At 35.1% G+C, this 18601-nt stretch overlaps 1 protein-coding gene across 2 annotated transcripts in view; it reads left to right on the top strand.

Annotated features, from left to right (window-relative positions):
* The window catches only part of Agps (alkylglycerone phosphate synthase), a 101880-nt gene that overhangs the window by 43262 nt on the left and 40017 nt on the right, over window positions 1-18601 (top strand). For both annotated transcript variants that reach the window (XM_090342573.1, XM_090342574.1), the window contains exons 11-13: window positions 2158-2285; window positions 13582-13633; window positions 18460-18536. In XM_090342573.1, the coding sequence (XP_090198699.1) occupies window positions 2158-2285; window positions 13582-13633; window positions 18460-18536 (257 nt within the window). The remainder of the gene's footprint in view (window positions 1-2157; window positions 2286-13581; window positions 13634-18459; window positions 18537-18601) is intronic.

Here is an 18601-nt window from a genome sequence, read left to right as displayed (position 1 = left end):
TATTCAGGAATAAAGTAATAACTAAGATGTTATAGCATAAATTCTCATCATCTTTGACAGTAATATCGAAGAAGGAAAAAGTAAATTATATCTCTTGATATAATAGAGACTGTATCACTGAGCTGTGCTAGGCTGATGGCCAGTAAGTAGTATAGCTTAGGTCATTTGTATGTTAATATATGATAGATCTTTGTCAAGATATCTTACTGTGAGATATCTTTCTTTTCTCTGTCTGTCTGTCTGTCTTTCTTCTTTCTTTTCTTGTGGGTTCTAGGGCTTGAAACTTGGCCTGGAAAGCTTTCAGCTCAAGGCTACTGCCCTACCCCCTAGCTCTTGAGCAACTAACTGCACCACTTCCCATTTTCTAGAGGTTAATTGGAGATAAAAGTCTCAGGTCCTTTTGTGCCCTGGCTGGCTTTGCATCTTGATCCTCAGATGTTAGCTTGTGAGTAGCTAGGATTACAGGAGTGAGCCACAGCTTCTGTTTAATTCTTTTCTGATCTGCATACTGTGTGAAAAAGCAGTATTCCTTTTTTAATAAGAAAAAAATATTGAGTTCTTTAAAACCACATAATTGCTGATTATTTATCTGGACTAAGTGTTAATATATCTAATAGTTAACAAAAAAAACCCCTAACCTTTTACCATCAGATGTCACATTGAATAATAGATCTTATAGCTCTTTACATTTCTAAAAAATGATTCCCAAAAAATTTACTATCAGGATTATTCAAAAAAATTTTTTTTTGCCAGTCCTGGGCCTTGAACTCAGAGCCTGAGCACTGTCCTTGGGCTTTCTAAAGGCTAGAGCTTTACCCTTTGAGCCTCAGCACGACTTCCAGCTTTTTTTCTATGTATGTGGTACTGAGGAATCGAACCTGGGTCTTAATTAATGCTAGGCAAGCACTTTACCACTAGGCCAAACTCCCTGCCCCTGCTATCAGGATTATTAATAACAACCACTGGTTTGAAAAGCTTGTTTTTTGTGAATATATTTGGAGCCATATTTTGTCAAATATTTTAGCATAGATGCTTAGGACATGTGAGGTTACATTTTTCTTATTTTCTACTTCTCTTATCAATTTCTCACTCATCTGTTTAATGAGATAAAGAACATTTGTTTTATTCGTACTCCTCTTATGCTAAGTATTTATGTCAGCTACTTCTCTAAATTTGTTGTTGTTACTGTTGTTTCTACCAAGGTTATTAGTAATGCCTTTGTCAGTTCTTATCTTAATTTTAGGAAAAAAGATAAGGAAGTAGCTACACAAATTTCTCTTATATTTACTTTAAAAAAGATTTTTTGCCTCTAGTAAGTTGTTTACACAATAAAAATAGGAAAATTATCAAAATACATTTTATCTTAATACATGTGAGATCTGACTTGTTTTTCCAAGTATTCTTTAAAAAAAAAGAATGGTGGATCATGCCTGTAATCCTACCTACTCAGGAGGCTGAGGTCTGAGGATGGCGGTTCAAGGTAACCCCGCCACTAAGTCTGAGAGACTCTTATCTCCAATTAACCACTAGAAAACAGAAAGTAGTGCAGTTGCTCAAGGGGTAGGGCAGTAGCCTTGAGCTGAAGAGCTCAGGGACAATACCCAGGCCCAGAGGTAGGGTGGTAGCTTTGAGCGGAAGAGCTCAGGGACAACACCCAGGCCCAGATAAATAAAAAAATAAGCTGTAAAATTAAAATTAGAAAAAGAGGACTTCAAGGTATTTAAAATATTTATATATAGCTTTAAAAACTTATAAATCTTTTTTAAATTATAAATTTATCTAAAAAGATTAGCATAACCATTTCCCCCCAAATATGAATAATGATTTAGAATAAGAAGACTTAATTATGATTTAGAAGGAGCCAGGAGTGTGGCCTAGTGGTAGGGTATTTGCCTAGTGTGCACAAAGACCCAAGTTCGATTCCTTGGTACCACATACATAGAAAAAAGCCGGAAGTGATGCTGTGGCTCAAGTGGTAGAGCTCTGGCCTTGAGAAAGCCCAAGGACAGTGCTCAAACCCCATGTTCAAGACCTGGGACTGGCAAAAAAAAAAAAGAAAAGAAAAAACATACACACACACACACACACACACACACATATATATGATTTAGAAAATTATCATTTGATATATTGGAATATTTGTCCCTTCTTTTTCAGGAACTCTTGGTGTAATAACAGAAGCTACAATAAAAATCAGACCAGTACCTGAATACCAAAAGTATGGCTCAGTAGCTTTCCCTACTTTTGAACAAGGCGTAGCTTGTTTAAGAGAAATTGCAAAACAGGTAAAAAAATAATATATCTATACATTTAATTTTTATAATTATGAGTATAATGTTACAATAATCTTCATGCTTAGCTGTATTATATTTATGATTTTTACTCAGTTGTACATGAAAAGGTAGTTTCGTAAAAGTTAGTTACTTCTTCCAGTAATTATCAAACTTTTTTCTTGGTTTACCAAGAGGTATGTATGATTTTAAGCCAAGTGTGTGTGTGTGAGTGTGTGTGTGTGTGTGTGTGTATGTGTGTGTGTAAGCCAAATGTATGTGTGTGTATATATAACATATATATATAATTGATAGCCTTGAATGACTATTTTATATTGAATGTTACATTTTACAATTTTTAATTATTTGGGGTAAATTTTTTGTGATTATTTGAAATATTAATATGCTTTCAGTTGAAGTCAAAATAATGTCTACCTATCAGTGAAATTTGGACTTTTAAAAATTATAAAAGCTTTATTAAAGATTCAGTTCATAAAATGTTCAGTTTTTGAGTAACATTTCTAGCTAATCATTGCTACTTCCATTTTTGTTGCCAAATAAATATGAATACCAAATTGAAACTTGGAAACTTGTAAAAATTTTATCCATTGTTTACGAACATTTCTGTCCTTTCTTTTTTTGTATTGGTTGTGGGACTTGAACTTAGGCCTGGCCACTGTCCGTGAAGTTTTTCACTCAAGGCTAGCATTCTACCACTGAGTCAGAGGGAATGTTTGTGCAAATACACCAGAACCTTAAGTTTACAGTTTTATTAGAATGCATCTGTTGGATTTTAACATAAATAGTTGACGTAATGTGATACAATCTTTGCTGTAAAGTGACAGAAAGGAAAATACTAACCAGACCTGTTGAACTGAGGGGGATAGAATCTTTTCTTGTCCTTATATTTGTTAGTAAAACTTACCTTTTTACTCATTTAAAAACAAATCTTAGAATATCACCCCTGGGAGGAGGTAGCAGTGTTCAATGAGAAATGTACATACCATCTTATGTATGTTAACTATAACCCCTCAGTACATCACTCTGGTAAAATTAAATTAAAAAAATATTCATTCTATGGCCATAGTCTAAATTACCTGTACAATATTTTTTTGGGTTTGTACATCCTGGAATAAAAGTAATGACTGACTAAAGGAAGTACCACAATGCAGTTAAAAAGCAGGCTAAGAATATATATATGTACGTACACACACACACACACACACACACACACACACATACACATATGAGCACTTTTCTGTGGTTTTAGTTGTGTTTTTTGTTGTTGTTGTTTGTTGGTCTTTTGTTGTTTTTGGCCAGTCCTGGGGCTTGAACTCAGGGTCTAGGCGGACATTCTCAAGGTTAGCACTCTACCATTGAGCCACAGCACCACTTCTGGCTTTTTCTGTGTATGTGGCGCTGAGGAATTGAACCCATGGCTTCCTGTGTGCTAGGTGAGCACTGTACCAGTAGGCCACATTCCTGGCCTATATAAAGACATTATTTTTTTTTCCCAGTTGTGGGGCTTGAACTCAGGGCCTGAGCACTGTCCTTGGGCTTTCTCAAGGCGTGAGTGCCACCATTTGAGCCACATCACGATTTCTGGCTTTTTTTTTTTTTTTTTTTTTTCCAGTTGTGGGGCTTGAACTCTAGGCCTGAGCACTGACCTTGGACTTTTTCTCAAGGCTAGAGCTCTACCACTTGAGTCACAGCACCATTTCCAGCCTTTTCTCTGTATATGGTACTGAGGAATGAATCCAGGTCTTCATGTATGCTAGGCAAGCACTTGATCTCTAGGCTAAACTCCCAGTCCCTGGCTTTTTTCTATGTACGTGATACTGTGGAATCTCTTTGTACATGCTAGTGAAGCACTCTACCACTAGGCCAAACTCCCAGCTGTAGTTTTATTGTCCAGGTAATCTAGACTGTGGTTGTAGAGTGAGTATTCTTTTTTTTAAACTTAATTTTGTACAGAGGGGTTAGGGGTTACAGTTACAAACATAAGATAGTACGTACATTTCTCATTGAACACTGCTTTAGTTTTAGTTTAGTTTTTGTGTAGTTAGCAATGGACAGTTACTGCAGACCTACTATGGATCTGAAAGTTTGCCTTACTTGAAACTGATTTAAGAATCCAGATAGTTTGTTCTCATGTATTTCTTTTATGTGTTAAACAGTTGCTATGCATAGTTACTCCAATTTGGGGATATTATATTATTCTTCAAATCTGTATTTTAGTTTTACTTATAAACATAGAGGAGCATTATTGTATACCTGAAAAGGGATAAAATGGATAAAAGCAAATTTTATAATGGCTTAGGGACATATTACCTTACTAGTTTACTTAGTGTGCAAATCTCGTATGTCAACAGAGTGGAATAGCATTTGTTCTACTTGGTAATAGTATTCTCAGGTTTTAAAAAAAAGAAAATTATTAGATTTTGGCACTAGTCATTGTTCAGTTTGGGATTTGGAATTTCAGCTGATAGCTGGAGAGTTAAGGTTCATTAAAATAGATGGTACACAGTTTATGATTGTGCCTAATTCTTGATTGAATAATGAGTTCACTGCTTGTATTCTTCATTGTCATTTCATAGCACTTCAATTTTTACAATATTTTTGGTCTCAAAGTGCTACTGAAATTGGAAAGTCTATTTTGGATGACTATCTTTTGGAAAGGAACACTATGATTTTTCTCCAAATAGGCTTGAGGTATATTTGTATTACTATTCTTACTAAAGAAAGTAGACTAAGCAATCTTACACTGGCAACAGAAGGATTCAGCCACCGTCTTGTATGTGATCTTTGTTCATTTGAGGAATTATACTGCCTTGTGAGGATCTAAAAGAAGATCTAGTGCAAGATTAATGTGACTATATCTCATAAGTGGCAGTCCACTCTAGTACCCTTTTATTCAGTAGATTGGTTAGAGATTTTTAAGATTTCCTATGTTAGCCTCTCAAGAGGGGGAAGGAAAGAGAGTTTTAACTGTATTTTTCTTTTTTTTTTTTTTTTTTTTTTTGTCTTTTTTGGTGCTGGGGATCGAACCCAGGACGTTGCACTTGCTAGGCAAGCACTTTGTCACTGGGCTACATCCCAGCCCTGGAAGAGAGTTTTAAGAATGAAATATCCATGTTAGTGAAAACATTTTATTTTGTTCTTGTTTGTTTAGAAATGACAGCAATACCTATGAGGTTTCAAATAAGCCCCAAAGTACATTTTTTTCATTTGTTTGTTTTCAACAAACAACATTGAGGGAGGAACTTATCTTCCAGTTTAGATTAGTACTCAATTCTTTTGAAAACCATTTCAGTATTAGAAATATGTATTTAGAATTATTAGATGAAAAGTAACCTTTTCACTCATTATTTTTGGACATAATCTGATTATAATTATGAACAATTGGTTCATGAATTGTTCTGTAAAAATTCTGCAGGGGTTCAAATTAGTTGAAAATTAAAAAAAAATTAACCCATACTTATAAAAAATCTGTATTTAACAGTAATTCTAGGAAATAGTGTTATATGTAGAAAATGGGATTATCATTTGAAATCAGTACTTGTATCATACTTTTCTCTCTCTGAAGCAGAATGACTGTAGTCAAATGTTTCTATAGCCAGAATCTTTCTATAGCTAGATTCTTTACTATCTGCAGAAAAATGAGAACACTTATAAAATATACTATGTATCACAAGCTGCTTTTACTTTTATTAAGCTGACAAAATGTGAAGTTGTAATCAGGAAATTGGTAATAAATTTTGATCCTTTCATTAATTTTAGGTGAAGGGAAATATTTGCACAATAACATGTATTTTCATTCTTTAAAATCCAAGTTATGATTGTCTTTAAAAGATAAGAGTTCTTTTTTTTTTTATGGGATAGACTCTTAATTATAGGCTAGTATGTCACCTCCAATATAATCAGTCAGTAACTTAAATGTTCTGTTATTTTTCTCTGTAATACCAACTCTGACTTCTAAAATAGAGGAAAAATATGTTTTTATGTCAACAAATTTGCATTTCAGCCTCATTAGAACTTTTTTGTTATATCATTGCCATTTTTGTGCCTGTACTATATTCTTAACTTCATAGCCCACATAGCCCCCATATAGAAATGAATGGTATGCAAGTGTTTTCTAGTAATCACTAAGGACATGTCATAATATCTTCTACATTTGCATAGCATGCTACAGAAAAGTTTGTGGTATTTAGTACTGAAGATTTGCATGTATGATATGAGATTAGCAGACCATTTCTCTTATAGTCTTTAGCCTCAGGAATCTACCCAGAAAGTTTGATTTACTTTGTTGTTGTTTTTGTTATTGGTTGTGAGACTTGAACTCTGGGCCTGAGCACTGTCCTTGAGGTCTTGAAGCTCAAGGGTATCACTCTACCACTTGAGCCATAGTTCTACTTTGGTTTTCTGGTGGTTAATTGGAGATAAGATTCTCCTACACTTTCATGCACTGGCTTGCTTTGAACTGCAGTCCTCAGATCTCAGCCTCCTGAGTAGTAAGGATTACAGATATAAGCCACCAGTGCCCAGCTTGATCTATGAAACAAACCTTTTCAACTCAAATGTGACTCAGTCCTCAGTTATTATAGCACAAATCATTCAATGTTCTTCCTTTAATAATTGATCTTAAAAAAACTATTTGAAATATGTACCAACATTGAATTTTTTTTCCTAGTAACTAACCATCTGACATGTGTCTTATCCAAACTGCAAATAGAAGCCATGACTTACTTCTAGGAAACTTTTTTTTTTTTTTTTTGCCAGTCCTGGGCCTTGAGCTCACGGCCTGAGCACTGTCCTTGAACTTTCTTAAGGCTAGAGCTCTACCACTTGGGCCTCAGCACCATTTCCGTATTTTTTTCTATGTATGTGGTACCAAGGAATCAAGCCTGGGTCTTCGTGCATGCTAGGCAAGCACTCTACCATTAGGCCAAACTCCCCGGCCCGTAGGAAACTTTTTTTCCCCAGAAATATTTTGATGTGTTTCATTAAGGCCTTTTTAAAAAATAAGATATTTGTACTGAGAAATCTGCTTTTGTAAGTTACTACAGAGAATACTACTAATACTTAGTAAAATAAAACTTAAGCAGCCAGACAAGGTGGCTAACACCTATAATCCTAGCTACTCAGGAGGCTGAGGTCTGAGGATTGCAGCTCAAAACCAGCCCAGGCACTAAAGTTCCCCAGACTCTTATCCAATTACCACTAGAAAACTGAAAGTGGTGCTGTGGCTCAAGCGGTAGGGCAGTAGCTTTGAGACAACGCCCAGGCACAGAGTTCAAGCCCCACCCCCCAAAAAAAAAGACTAAGCAAAGTGGTTTTTAAAAACTTTTTTTTCACATTATATAGTCAAGTATATTCCTAGCCTGCTTAAAAGAAATTTTCAGCAATTTGACTTAGTCTCATCCATATTTTAAGATTTATGTGAGTTTCATTCATATGTTAAGATTTATGTGATTTTTTTTTTACTGTTAAAGTAAAAGATAGGAATATTTCTTTGTTTATAAGATTTCATACCTTATTAGGATGATTTACTTACTTATAACGTACCTAGGTTTAAATTGTATGACATGAGAGATTCTAGTAAGTGCAGATAATTTATTTCAGGTTGGAGGAAGTAGATTTTATTTGAATGTTGTTAAATTCCTTGAATTTCTTATTAACCCACCACTAAAACGGGAATTATTATTTTCATGTGAGTTCTGATCACCTACCAGCAGAGGTCACTTTAACTCAAGGACCTTTTCTCCCCCTTATCTGTGGGATTTAGCACTCTTCACATTACTAGAATAGGAAGAGAATGAAATGAGAGCTCTAATTATTAGAATTTGTGCTGTCTTCAAAACATAAAGGCAGTCTTGAATTGGAAATCTTGAGATCTTTAATGTACAGACTAGTTTCAAAGTTCTGGAAGCAAAATCTACTCTTCTGAACTTTAGATACAGCAGCTCAAATTGAATATTAAAAAATACTAATAATGGCTTTTTTTGTTCTTTTGAGACACTATCTCGAAGAAAAGAAGAATTTGAGGTTCAGTGAGAATTAGCTTAATTTTATTCTATACAGAAATTGTTGCTAATTTGACTGTTGTTAACGTACCTCTTTCATTTTTTTATCATAAAATTAATATAAATGGAGACTGAATATTTTCTTTTCTTTTCTTTTTTTTTTTTGCCAGTCCTGGGTCTTAAATTCAGGAATCGAGCACAATCCTTGGGCTTTTAAGACTACCACTTGGGCCATAGCACCACTTCCGGCTTATCCTTTTTTTCTTCCTTTTTTTTTTTTCTTTAGGCTTGCACTTGTTTTCTTTTATTGTTTCAAATATGGGGGGAAAAAAAACATTGGATCCCAAAGTTTCCTATAAGTTACTTTTGATTTTTTTTTGTATTTTTATTGTGATTGATAGAAGGGTTACCTTATATTCACCAGATAAAAGGTGTATAACTTCACAAACATTGATACCCTTTCTTATGACATGGTCCCCATTTCCCTCCCACCCTCCTCCCGCTTATCTTGATTTCCCCCCTTCCCTATCCAGTTTCAAATAACCAATTAAGCACATATAAAATATATCAGATAACAAGGTGAAATATTGAAACAATATGAGATAACCAAGGACAGCAAAAGAGATGAGAGATAATATAGTACATTAAGGACAACAATCATTCATTATATGGCTTTTGTTTCTATATCCTAGAGGTCCTTTCAATTAGCTTCATACTATATGGCCTTATGTATCTAGGATTTGCTCTATTGCAAATATCTGCTAGGAGATCTCAAGGTTTCTACTGATTATGACAAATGAGGGAAACCATTGAGCCTATGTTCCTTTCAGTCTGGCTTACTTCACTTAATAGGATTTTTTCTACGTCTTTCCATTTCCTAACAAATGGGGCGATATCATTCTTTCTGACAGCAGCATAGAATTCCATTTTGTATTAATACCACATCTTGTTGATCACTCATCAACTGAGGGACATCTGGGTTGGTTCCATATCTTTGCTATGGTAAATAGTGCTGCAATGAACATGGTTGTGCTAGTGGATTTAGTATGCCCTAGTTTCTGGATGGTTGGGTAAATGCGAAGTAGTGGAATTGCTGGGTCATAGGGGAGCTCTATGTTTAGTCTTTTGAGGAACTGCCATACTGCTTTCCATAGTAGTTGAACGAGTTTGCACTCCCACCAACAGTGTAGTAGTGATCCCTCCTGGCCACATCCCCTCCAGCATCTGTTGTTATTAGTTTTCTTGATCCTGGCCATTCTAACTGGAGTGAGGTAAAATCTTAGCGTTCTTTTGATTTGCATTTCTTTTATGACCAGAGATGTTGAGCATTTCTTCATTTGTCTATAGGCCATTTTTGTTTCTTCTTCAGAGAAGACTCTCTTTAAGTCTTTGGCCCATTTTTTTTTCCATATATTTTTTATTGTAATTAGTAGAAGGGTAACATGATATTTGCCAGATAGATGGTGCATTAGTTCCCATACATTGATACCCTTTCACATGTCTTGGTCCTCATTTCCCTCCCCTCCACACCCACCCCTCACCTTGTTTTCCCCTGTTCCCTATCCAGTTTCAGATAACCAAATACAAATATATCCGATATATCAGGTAACAAAGTGAGATAGTGTAACAACATGAGATAACCAAGGGACAACAAAAGTGATGAGAGATAACATAGTACCTTAAGAACAACAATCATTCATTATATGGCTCATGTTTACATCATATTTTAAATGACAAGGGACTTAGTATTTAGAACTTAATCAAAATTAGGCTAAGGATTTGTATGTCATAGAAACATATCAATTTATGAAATAAAACATTATGTCTATAGTCATAGGTTTTTATGTCTATATAGTTAGGTTTGTATTTCCATTACCATGTCCATAGCTTTGGGTATGTAGTTATTGAGTCTTCGCTCTTGTACTCTTTGGATTTAATAGCCACATATTAAGGATACATGCACCTTTTGTTCCTTAGGTCTTGACTTGGTCTCACTCAACATGATTCTCTCTAGATTCATCCACTTCCCTGCAAATGCCATTATTTTATCTTGTCTGTTGGATATGTAGAATTCCATTGTGTATATATACCACATTTTCTGTATCCATTCATCTGCATTAGGGCATCTGGATTGTTTCCATCGCCTGGCTATTGTGAATAGTGCAGAGATGAACATAGCTGAGCAGGTGTCCTTATCATATCTTGGGTTATGATGTTCAGGGTAGATGCCCAGAAGTGATATGGCGGGATCATAGGGAAGGTCTACTTTCAGTTCTTTAAGGAACCTCCACACTGCTTTCCAGAGTGGCTGAACTAGTCTACATTCCCACCAGCAGTGCAGTAGGGTTTCTTTTTCTCCACAACCCTGCCAGCAACTGTCATTGTCTGAGTTCAAAATCTTGGCCATTCTTGTTGGGGTAAGGTGGTATCTTAGGGTTGTTTTTATTTGCATTTCCTTTATGACCATAGATGATGAACATTTTCTCATATGCTTTTCTGCCATTTTAATCTCTTCTTCTGATAGGTCTCTCTTTAGTTCCCTTGCCCATTTAGTGAATGGTTTATTGGGTTTTCGGGGGATTAGTTTCTTGAGTTCCCTGTAGATACTGGATATTAAGCATTTGTCAGATGTATTGTTGCTGAAGATCTTTTCCCAGTTGGTTGGCTGTCTCTCTACTTTTGTGGCTTTGCTTTTATTTGTGCAGAAACCTTTCATTTTTATATAGTCCCATTTATCAAGTCTGTCTCCAATCTGTTGTGACCCTGGGATTCTGTTCGGGAATCTTTTGCCTGTGCCTATGAGTTCCAGTGTCTCTCCTACTCTGTCATGTAGCAGTTTCTCGGTTTCTGGTCTGACATTGAAGTCTTTGATTCATTTTGAGTTAATGCTTGTGCATGGCGAAAGGCTAGAGTCAATTTTTAGTTTTCTGCATGTGGCTGCCCAGTTTTGCCAGTACCAATAATTGAATAGGCTGTTTGTTCCACTGTATATCTTTGACTCCTTTGTCAAGTACAAGTTGCCTTATAGGTATGTGGTTCTATTTCTGGATCTTATATCTGTTCCATTGAGCTTCTGGTCTGTTTTTGTGCCAATACCATGCTGTTTTTGTTATTATGGCTCTATAGTAGAGTTTGAAGTTTGGTATTGTAATTCCACCTGCATTGCTCTTTTTGCCTAGAATTGTTTTGGCTATTCTAGGTCTTTTCTTGTTCCATATGAATCTTTGGATTGCATCTTCTATTTCAGTAAAGAATGTCTTTGGGATTTTGATGGGGATTGCATTGAATTTGTATATCAATTTTGGCAGTATGGCCATTTTCACTCTGTTGGTTCTTCCTATCCATAAGCATGGGATGTCTTTCCATTTCCTCTTTAATTTTTTTGTTAGGCTTTTGTAGTTTTCATTAAATAATTCCTTTACATCTTTGGTTAAGTTAATTCCTAAGTATTTGATTCTTTTGGGGGTTATTGCAAATGTGATCATTTTCTTGATTTGATCTGCTTGTTTGTGTATTGTTGGTATATAAGAAGGCTACTGACTTCTGAAGGTTAATTTTGTGTCCTGCCACTTTGTTAAAGTGGTTTATTAATTCTAGGAGTTTGGGAGTGGAGTTTGTTGGGTTACTCAAGTAGAGGATCATGTCATCTGTGAATAGGGATAGTTTAATTTTTTCTTTCCCTATGTGGATCCCTTTGATGTCCTTCTCTTGCCTCATTGCTCTGGCTAAGGGTTCCAGCACTATATTGAAGAGAAGTGGAGAGAGTGGGCATCCCTGTCTAGTTCCTGATTTTAAGGTGAATGGTTCCAGTGTTTCACCATTTAGTATAATACTGGCTTAGGTTTTTCATATATGGCTTTAATTATTTTAAGAAATGTTCGTCTTATGTCTATTTTTTCTTGTGCTGTCAACATGAATGGATGTTGTATTTTGTCAAAAACCTTCTCCATGTCCAGAGAAATTATCATATGATTCTTATCCTTAGCTCTATTGATATGATGTATTACGTTGATTGATTTGCTAATGTTAAAGCAGGCTGAATATTTTCTAATAAAAAATAATTGGGATCGTGTTTCAGCTTTCAGATTTTTTTCCACTTTTGATTATTTGTATAGAGTAGCAATTGAGCATCCCTAATTTGGAAATGCACATTAAAATTCTGTGTGTGGCAGATCACCGCATATAACCCTGCAGTATGTGATATGTTTTAGATACCTATCCTTTTTTTTTTTTTTTTTTGCCAGTCCTGGCCTTGAGCTCAGGGCCTGAGCACTGTCCTTGGACTTTCTCAAGACTAGAGCTCTACCACTTGGCCCTTAGCACCACTTCTGGCTTTTTTCTATGTATGTGGTACCAAGGAATCGAACCCAGGTTTTCGTGCATGCTAGGCAAGCACTTTAACCACTAGGCCAAACTCCCGGCCACCCCCCCCTTTTTTTTTGACCAGTCCCTGGGATTGAACTCAGGGCCTGCGCACTATCCTTGGGGTTTCTTAATACTCGAGCTCTACCACTTGAGCTACAGTACCACTTCTGTTTTTTTCTATGAGTGTGATACTCAGAATTGATCCCGTGTCTTCGTTCATGCTAGGCAAGCACTCTACCACCACTAGGCCAAATTCCCAGCCCCTAAACCTACTCTTCTCTTCAAAGTTTCCTTAATATTTTCATTCAGATAATTTTGAAATAAACTTCAAAATCTAGATACTATCTGGCTGGTTTTTCTATTTAAAATAAATTATGAGAAGGGATAAAAGGAAGGAATGATTTCTGGAGTTGTCTGTGGAGATAGTACAGATAATTTTTAAAAGTTTTTTGGCACATGAAAATTTCCTTCATTGTCTTCTCAGTTTTCAAATGTAGCTCAAAACCTTAGCTGAATCTAGTTCATTAAACAGTATAACTTTCCAGGCGTTCTGTTTGGTCTTAATTTTTTGGTCTAAAATTGTCCACTTTGAGGCCTGAATTTTTTTTAACCTATTCCCATAGGTCTTTGCTGGGCATTAAGAAGGACTTCTTCCTGAAATAAAGATGTGATAAAATAATGTTTGTGTGTATATACATCTATATTATATGTAGATTCCTCTTCCAAACACTTTAGAGAAGCTAGTTTTGGTTTCATAAAATTATATGAAAAGTAAGGTGTTCTTTTTCTTAACATTTTTTTTCTTTCTACGTAATTTTAGGAACTAGAGCTTTTGGTTATTTAGAGAAACATAATGTTCATATTTCACTTGTGTGGCTTTACTTAGATTACTTTTTTTTGTTTTTGTTTTCATTGTTAAACAGAGATGTGCTCCTGCATCTATTCGTCTCATGGACAACAAGCAGTTTCACTTTGGTAAGTAACAAGTGGTAATTTTAAAATACACTTAGCCTCCAAAATTTGTAGAGCTGGAAAGTATGTATCAGGGGTTTCTGCTCCTTAGGAAGTTCTCAGTCCAGTGAGTTATAAAAAGGATGAATGAGCACAGCATTGTTGCAGTTGCTATGAAAGAAGACTGCATTGGTTCTTGAGTAGAGTAAAAGGAATGGCAATTGAGTATAACAGTAGATTTAGGGGGAAAACCAAGATGGGGGGTGTGGGGGGGAGGGTAATGGGTACCAAGACATGTGAAAGGGTATCAATGTATGTGAATTAATGCACCTTCTATCTGGCAAATATCATGTAACCCTTTTACTAATTACAATAAAAAAAATCTATGATGGTATAAAAAAAAAAACAGTAGATTTAAAAAACAATCAGCCTGTCAATGATAGGGAAAGTTGATATTGATCTGGTTCATGGGATAGATTAAATGAAAGCACAAAAGAATTGGTTTAGGAAAAAAATGATGATGGATTGTTTAAGGTGCCATTGAGATATTGGGTGGAGAATTGCATTGGCAATTATATGTGAAAACTTTTTCTTAATTTTGTCTAATTAACTTTCTGACATAATTTGTTAATCTTGTTTTAAATTCTAGTTTTACTGCTATCCTTTCTTCTCGTGTGTGTGTGTGTGTGTGTGTGTGTGTGTGTGTGTGTGTGTGTGTAAATGCCCGTGTGAATGCTCGCACAGTCCTAGGACTTGAATTTAGGTCCTGATCCTGTTCCCAAACTTCTTTGCCTGAGGCTAGCATTCTACCACTTGAGCCAGAGCTCCACTTCCAGCTTTTTAGTGCTGAATTGTGGAGATAGGAGTCACATAGATTTTCCTCTTCTGGCTAGCTTTGAATTGTGATTAATTCTTCAGATCTCAGCCTTGGGAGAAATGTAACATTTCAGGCATGAGTTTCTGGCGCCCAGCCCTGTATTTTTTTATAGGATGTAAAACATTTGAAATAGTTTCTGAAATTATGAGGATAACTGCTTAATAATAAATACTAAACATAGGCAGGCTTTTGTTGATTATGTCTAAGAGAAACAGGAGTTTTTTTTTTTGTTTTTACTTAACTAAGGAATCAGACCTTAAAAAGTTACTTTTTAAATTTGTTTTTTTTAGGTCACTCGCAGTTGTCTGGTATTTTTTTTAAGTAAATTACATTTAAAACTTAATACTACTCATAAAGATTTTAAGTTAAATGTGTTCTATAATGAAGAAATTATGAAAGGAAAATTCAGCTCTGTTCTGTATGTTGGCCAGCATATAGGGATCTTGGTCTTCAATCATATATAGAATAAGACTTAGCTATTTATGGTAATTGTAGTGAAATGTATTAGATATAAGCTCCTTTGTAAAACTAGCTACAGTTTGGGCAGATTTTTTAAAAATATAAGTGGCATCTATAATGATTTAAAATGAAAGATGAGAGAAAAGCTCTTTCTAGTGGTCTGTTATCCCTGTTTTATTACTGTTATCCATATTTTTATTACTGTACCTGGAAGTATATAAATACACTTCCTCCCAGTACTATGGTAGGTCTGTCTTCTCTAGCTTTGACTACATCTCCTGCCCTTTGCCTTTTACTAAGACACCAAAGTGGTTCCTTTGAAATATAGGTCAGATTATGCCCCTTGATTAGTTAGAACCTTATTGATTCCTTGTTTTTTTTTCATATATTTTTATTGTAATTAATAGAAGGGTTACATTATATTCGCCAGATAGAAGGCACATTACTTCACATACATTGATACCCTTTCTCATGTCTTGGTCCCCATTTTCCTCCCCCCCTCCCCGCCCCTCATTTTGTTTTCCCCCCTTCCCTATCTAATTTCAAATAACCAAATACGCATATTGTTATATTTACATTTTTCTATTCTGCCATGGCTTCATAATTAACCAAGTAAAAAAGTAAGCCAGATATGGTAGTTCATGCCTATAATCCTAGCTGCTCAGGAGGTTGAGATCTGAGGATCAGATGTTCAAAGCCAGCCCAGGCACTAAAGTCCACGAGAGTCTTATCTCCAGTTAACCACCAGAAAATCAGAAGTAGCACTGTGGCTCAAGGGATAGGGTGGTAGCCCTGAGCTGAAGAGCTCAGGGTCAGTGCCTATGCTCAGAGTTCAAGCCTCATGACCTACAAAAAAAAAGTCCTTAGATCGACAGTGGATATCCAGGACCTAGGATTGATTAAACACAAGATATAATATTAGTTCTTAGTATTATAAATACAATTTATTTTGAAATTATCTTTTTGGTGTATTGGAATGATCTGTAGATTTCCCCTCTGTGTTAAGGCTTTGATTTTGTAGTTATTTTTATGTATCCTGAATTTATCACATAATAGGTACTTATATTGGCTTGAATTTGTCAAAAGAATTAGCAAAAGAGAGAACAAATAATGGATAACTCGTAGAAAGTGTTAAATACATTACCAGTAGCATATATTTTGGCCATTGTCCACCAGTCTTAGTTGGTAGAGCTGAGATTAAAGTAATTTGTATGAAACCCAAGACTTTTCTCAGTGTATCTAATCACTTCTCACATACATAGTTAATAAATCCCTCTAAATTACTTAGCATTATAAATCCCTCTAAATTACTTAGCATTACAACAACACAAAATTCACTAATTAGATTTTTTGGCTAATTTGGCAAGTAGTTTTCTATAAAACAATAATAGCCAGAATATATTTAGATTGTAATTAATTTCATAGGCAACTTTAAGGAAAAGTAAATTCCAAAATTCTCTAATACTTGTTGAATGACTTTTGCAATAATTTTTTCTTCAAGCTATGTCAGTGCAGTTTTGGGATGCATGTGACTAAGTTCCATATGCATAGTGGAATAATGGCATAATAGATTCCATTGGTTGAACGGTCTATCCTTCAGGATTATTTCATATTGAACAGTAACATTTGGAATTCTCATCAGTTGTATAAAGATTATATAAGTGGATTAAGATTTTTGTATGAGGAATAACTTCTTCCCCCCCTCCAAGAACACAGTACACATACTCAAGTACGTGTACATGTGCATGTATTTTCAGTTATTAAGGTGGGAAATAAATGCTAGAAAAATCTTTTAATGTTCTAGTTACACTGGAGAAGCATCTATGCTAAGTTACAATATTAAAGAAAAAAATCCGTGAGCAAATCTCTTTTGATCAAAGAGCTGAAAAAAATTGCTAGATTGATCCATGTAAGTATCTCTTACCTTTGGTTAAGAGTTCAATTTCTTGGTCTTTTATGTAACCAAATCTGGTTTTTTGTTTATTTGTTTTTATCAGTTCTGGGGCTTGAACTCAGGGCCTAGGCACTGTCCTTGAGCTTTTTCAAAGCTAGCGCTCTACCACTTGAGCCACAGTACCACTTCTGGCTTTTTGTGTGTATATATGGTACCAAGAAATCCAACTTAGGGCTTTGTACATGCAAGCACTCTATCACTCAGCCATACTTCCAGGCCAAATTTCCTGTTCTGATGGGCAAAAATGTGATTAGTAAATGTTAGTAAAGATTCAAGTATTTATACACAAAAAAAGTTCAAGTCCTCTTAGTTTAAGCCTGTAATACTAGTACTCAGAAGGTTGAGATCTGAGGATCAGAGTTCAAAGCCAGCCCTGGAAGGAAAAGCCATAAGACTCATTTCCATTAAAAACTACCAATAAAGCCAGAGATGGAGATGTGGCTCAAGTGGTGGTGAATGCTAGCCTTGAGCCAAAAAGCTCAAGAAAAGTGCCCAAACCCTGAGTTCAAGCCCCAGAACTGGCACAGGTGCACAAACAATGACTGCCAGTAATAGCTGTTGTAAAATTTCCTAGTTTACAGTTTGTATTTATTTTAAAGGAAGATTCTATACTTCATAAAAACAAAATCTCCATTTAAGGCTTTTAAAAATAGCACTTTCATTTGGAAATTATTTTAGGTTTATTAAAGACTTTTAACCTTTTTCATAAAAATTATATATATATTATATATAGTGCCCTGTTTTTCTTAATTGAGTTCATAGCACTAAGCCTAACTGTAATTCTTAAATGAGGGTCCTAAGAATCGAGAAGCTGCTGCTCTTTAATAACAATGAGAAAACACAAAATGTTTTCATTCAAACTAAATATGTAGTCAAAGATGTTAACATCTCTATATGCCATTGATAATATTTTGGCAATTTTATCCATGTGTGATTTAAAAAGCAATGGCTAGTTTTGTTGCAAGAATTGTGGGTGAGTTAAGAATGAAGAAGTAACATTAAACTTTGATTAAGTCCATATCTGATTGTAACTTTGATTTTATTCTGTATAAACTGCACCACTGAACAATAACCTATCTATATAACTATGTATAGCATCATTGCATTTAGTAATTTGATTCAAAAACCAATGTGTTTTATAAATGAAAAGTTATGATATTTGAAAGAAAATGAAGACAAAAATGATCACCTTAGTTATAAGTATATATAAAATAGTGATTTAAAAAGTTATTTAAGCCTTTTAACATCTTTATGATACTAAGCTGACATAGCTTTTGGATCTTTCAGCATAATTTTCTTTTTTTTTTTCTTTTTCTTTTTTTTTTTTTTTCTTTTTGCCAGTCCTGGGGCTTGAACTCAGGGCATGGGCGCTGTCCTTGGACATATTTTGCTCAAGGCTAGCGCTCTGCCACTTGAGTCACAGCACCACTTCCAGCTTTTCTGTGTATGTGGTACCAAGGAATCGAACCCAGGGCTTCATGCATGCTAGGTGAGCACTCCACTACTAGCCTACACTCCTGGCCCCATAATTTTCTTTAAATATAATTTTTTTTCTTTTAGGTCATGCTCTTAAACCTCAAGTTTCCTCTATTTTTACATCCTTTTTGGATGGGTTAAAGAAGTTTTATATTACAAAGGTAAGCCAAGCCTTTTTAATATAACGCTAAAAATTTTAAATGCCTTGGTTGTTTCTTGCTTTCTT

Source organism: Megascapheus bottae, chromosome 12, assembly GCF_031878675.1.
Source record: "Megascapheus bottae isolate mThoBot1 chromosome 12, mThoBot2.hap1, whole genome shotgun sequence".
Lineage (NCBI taxonomy): Eukaryota > Metazoa > Chordata > Mammalia > Rodentia > Geomyidae > Megascapheus > Megascapheus bottae.
This window is presented reverse-complemented; position numbering and strand designations above follow the sequence as displayed.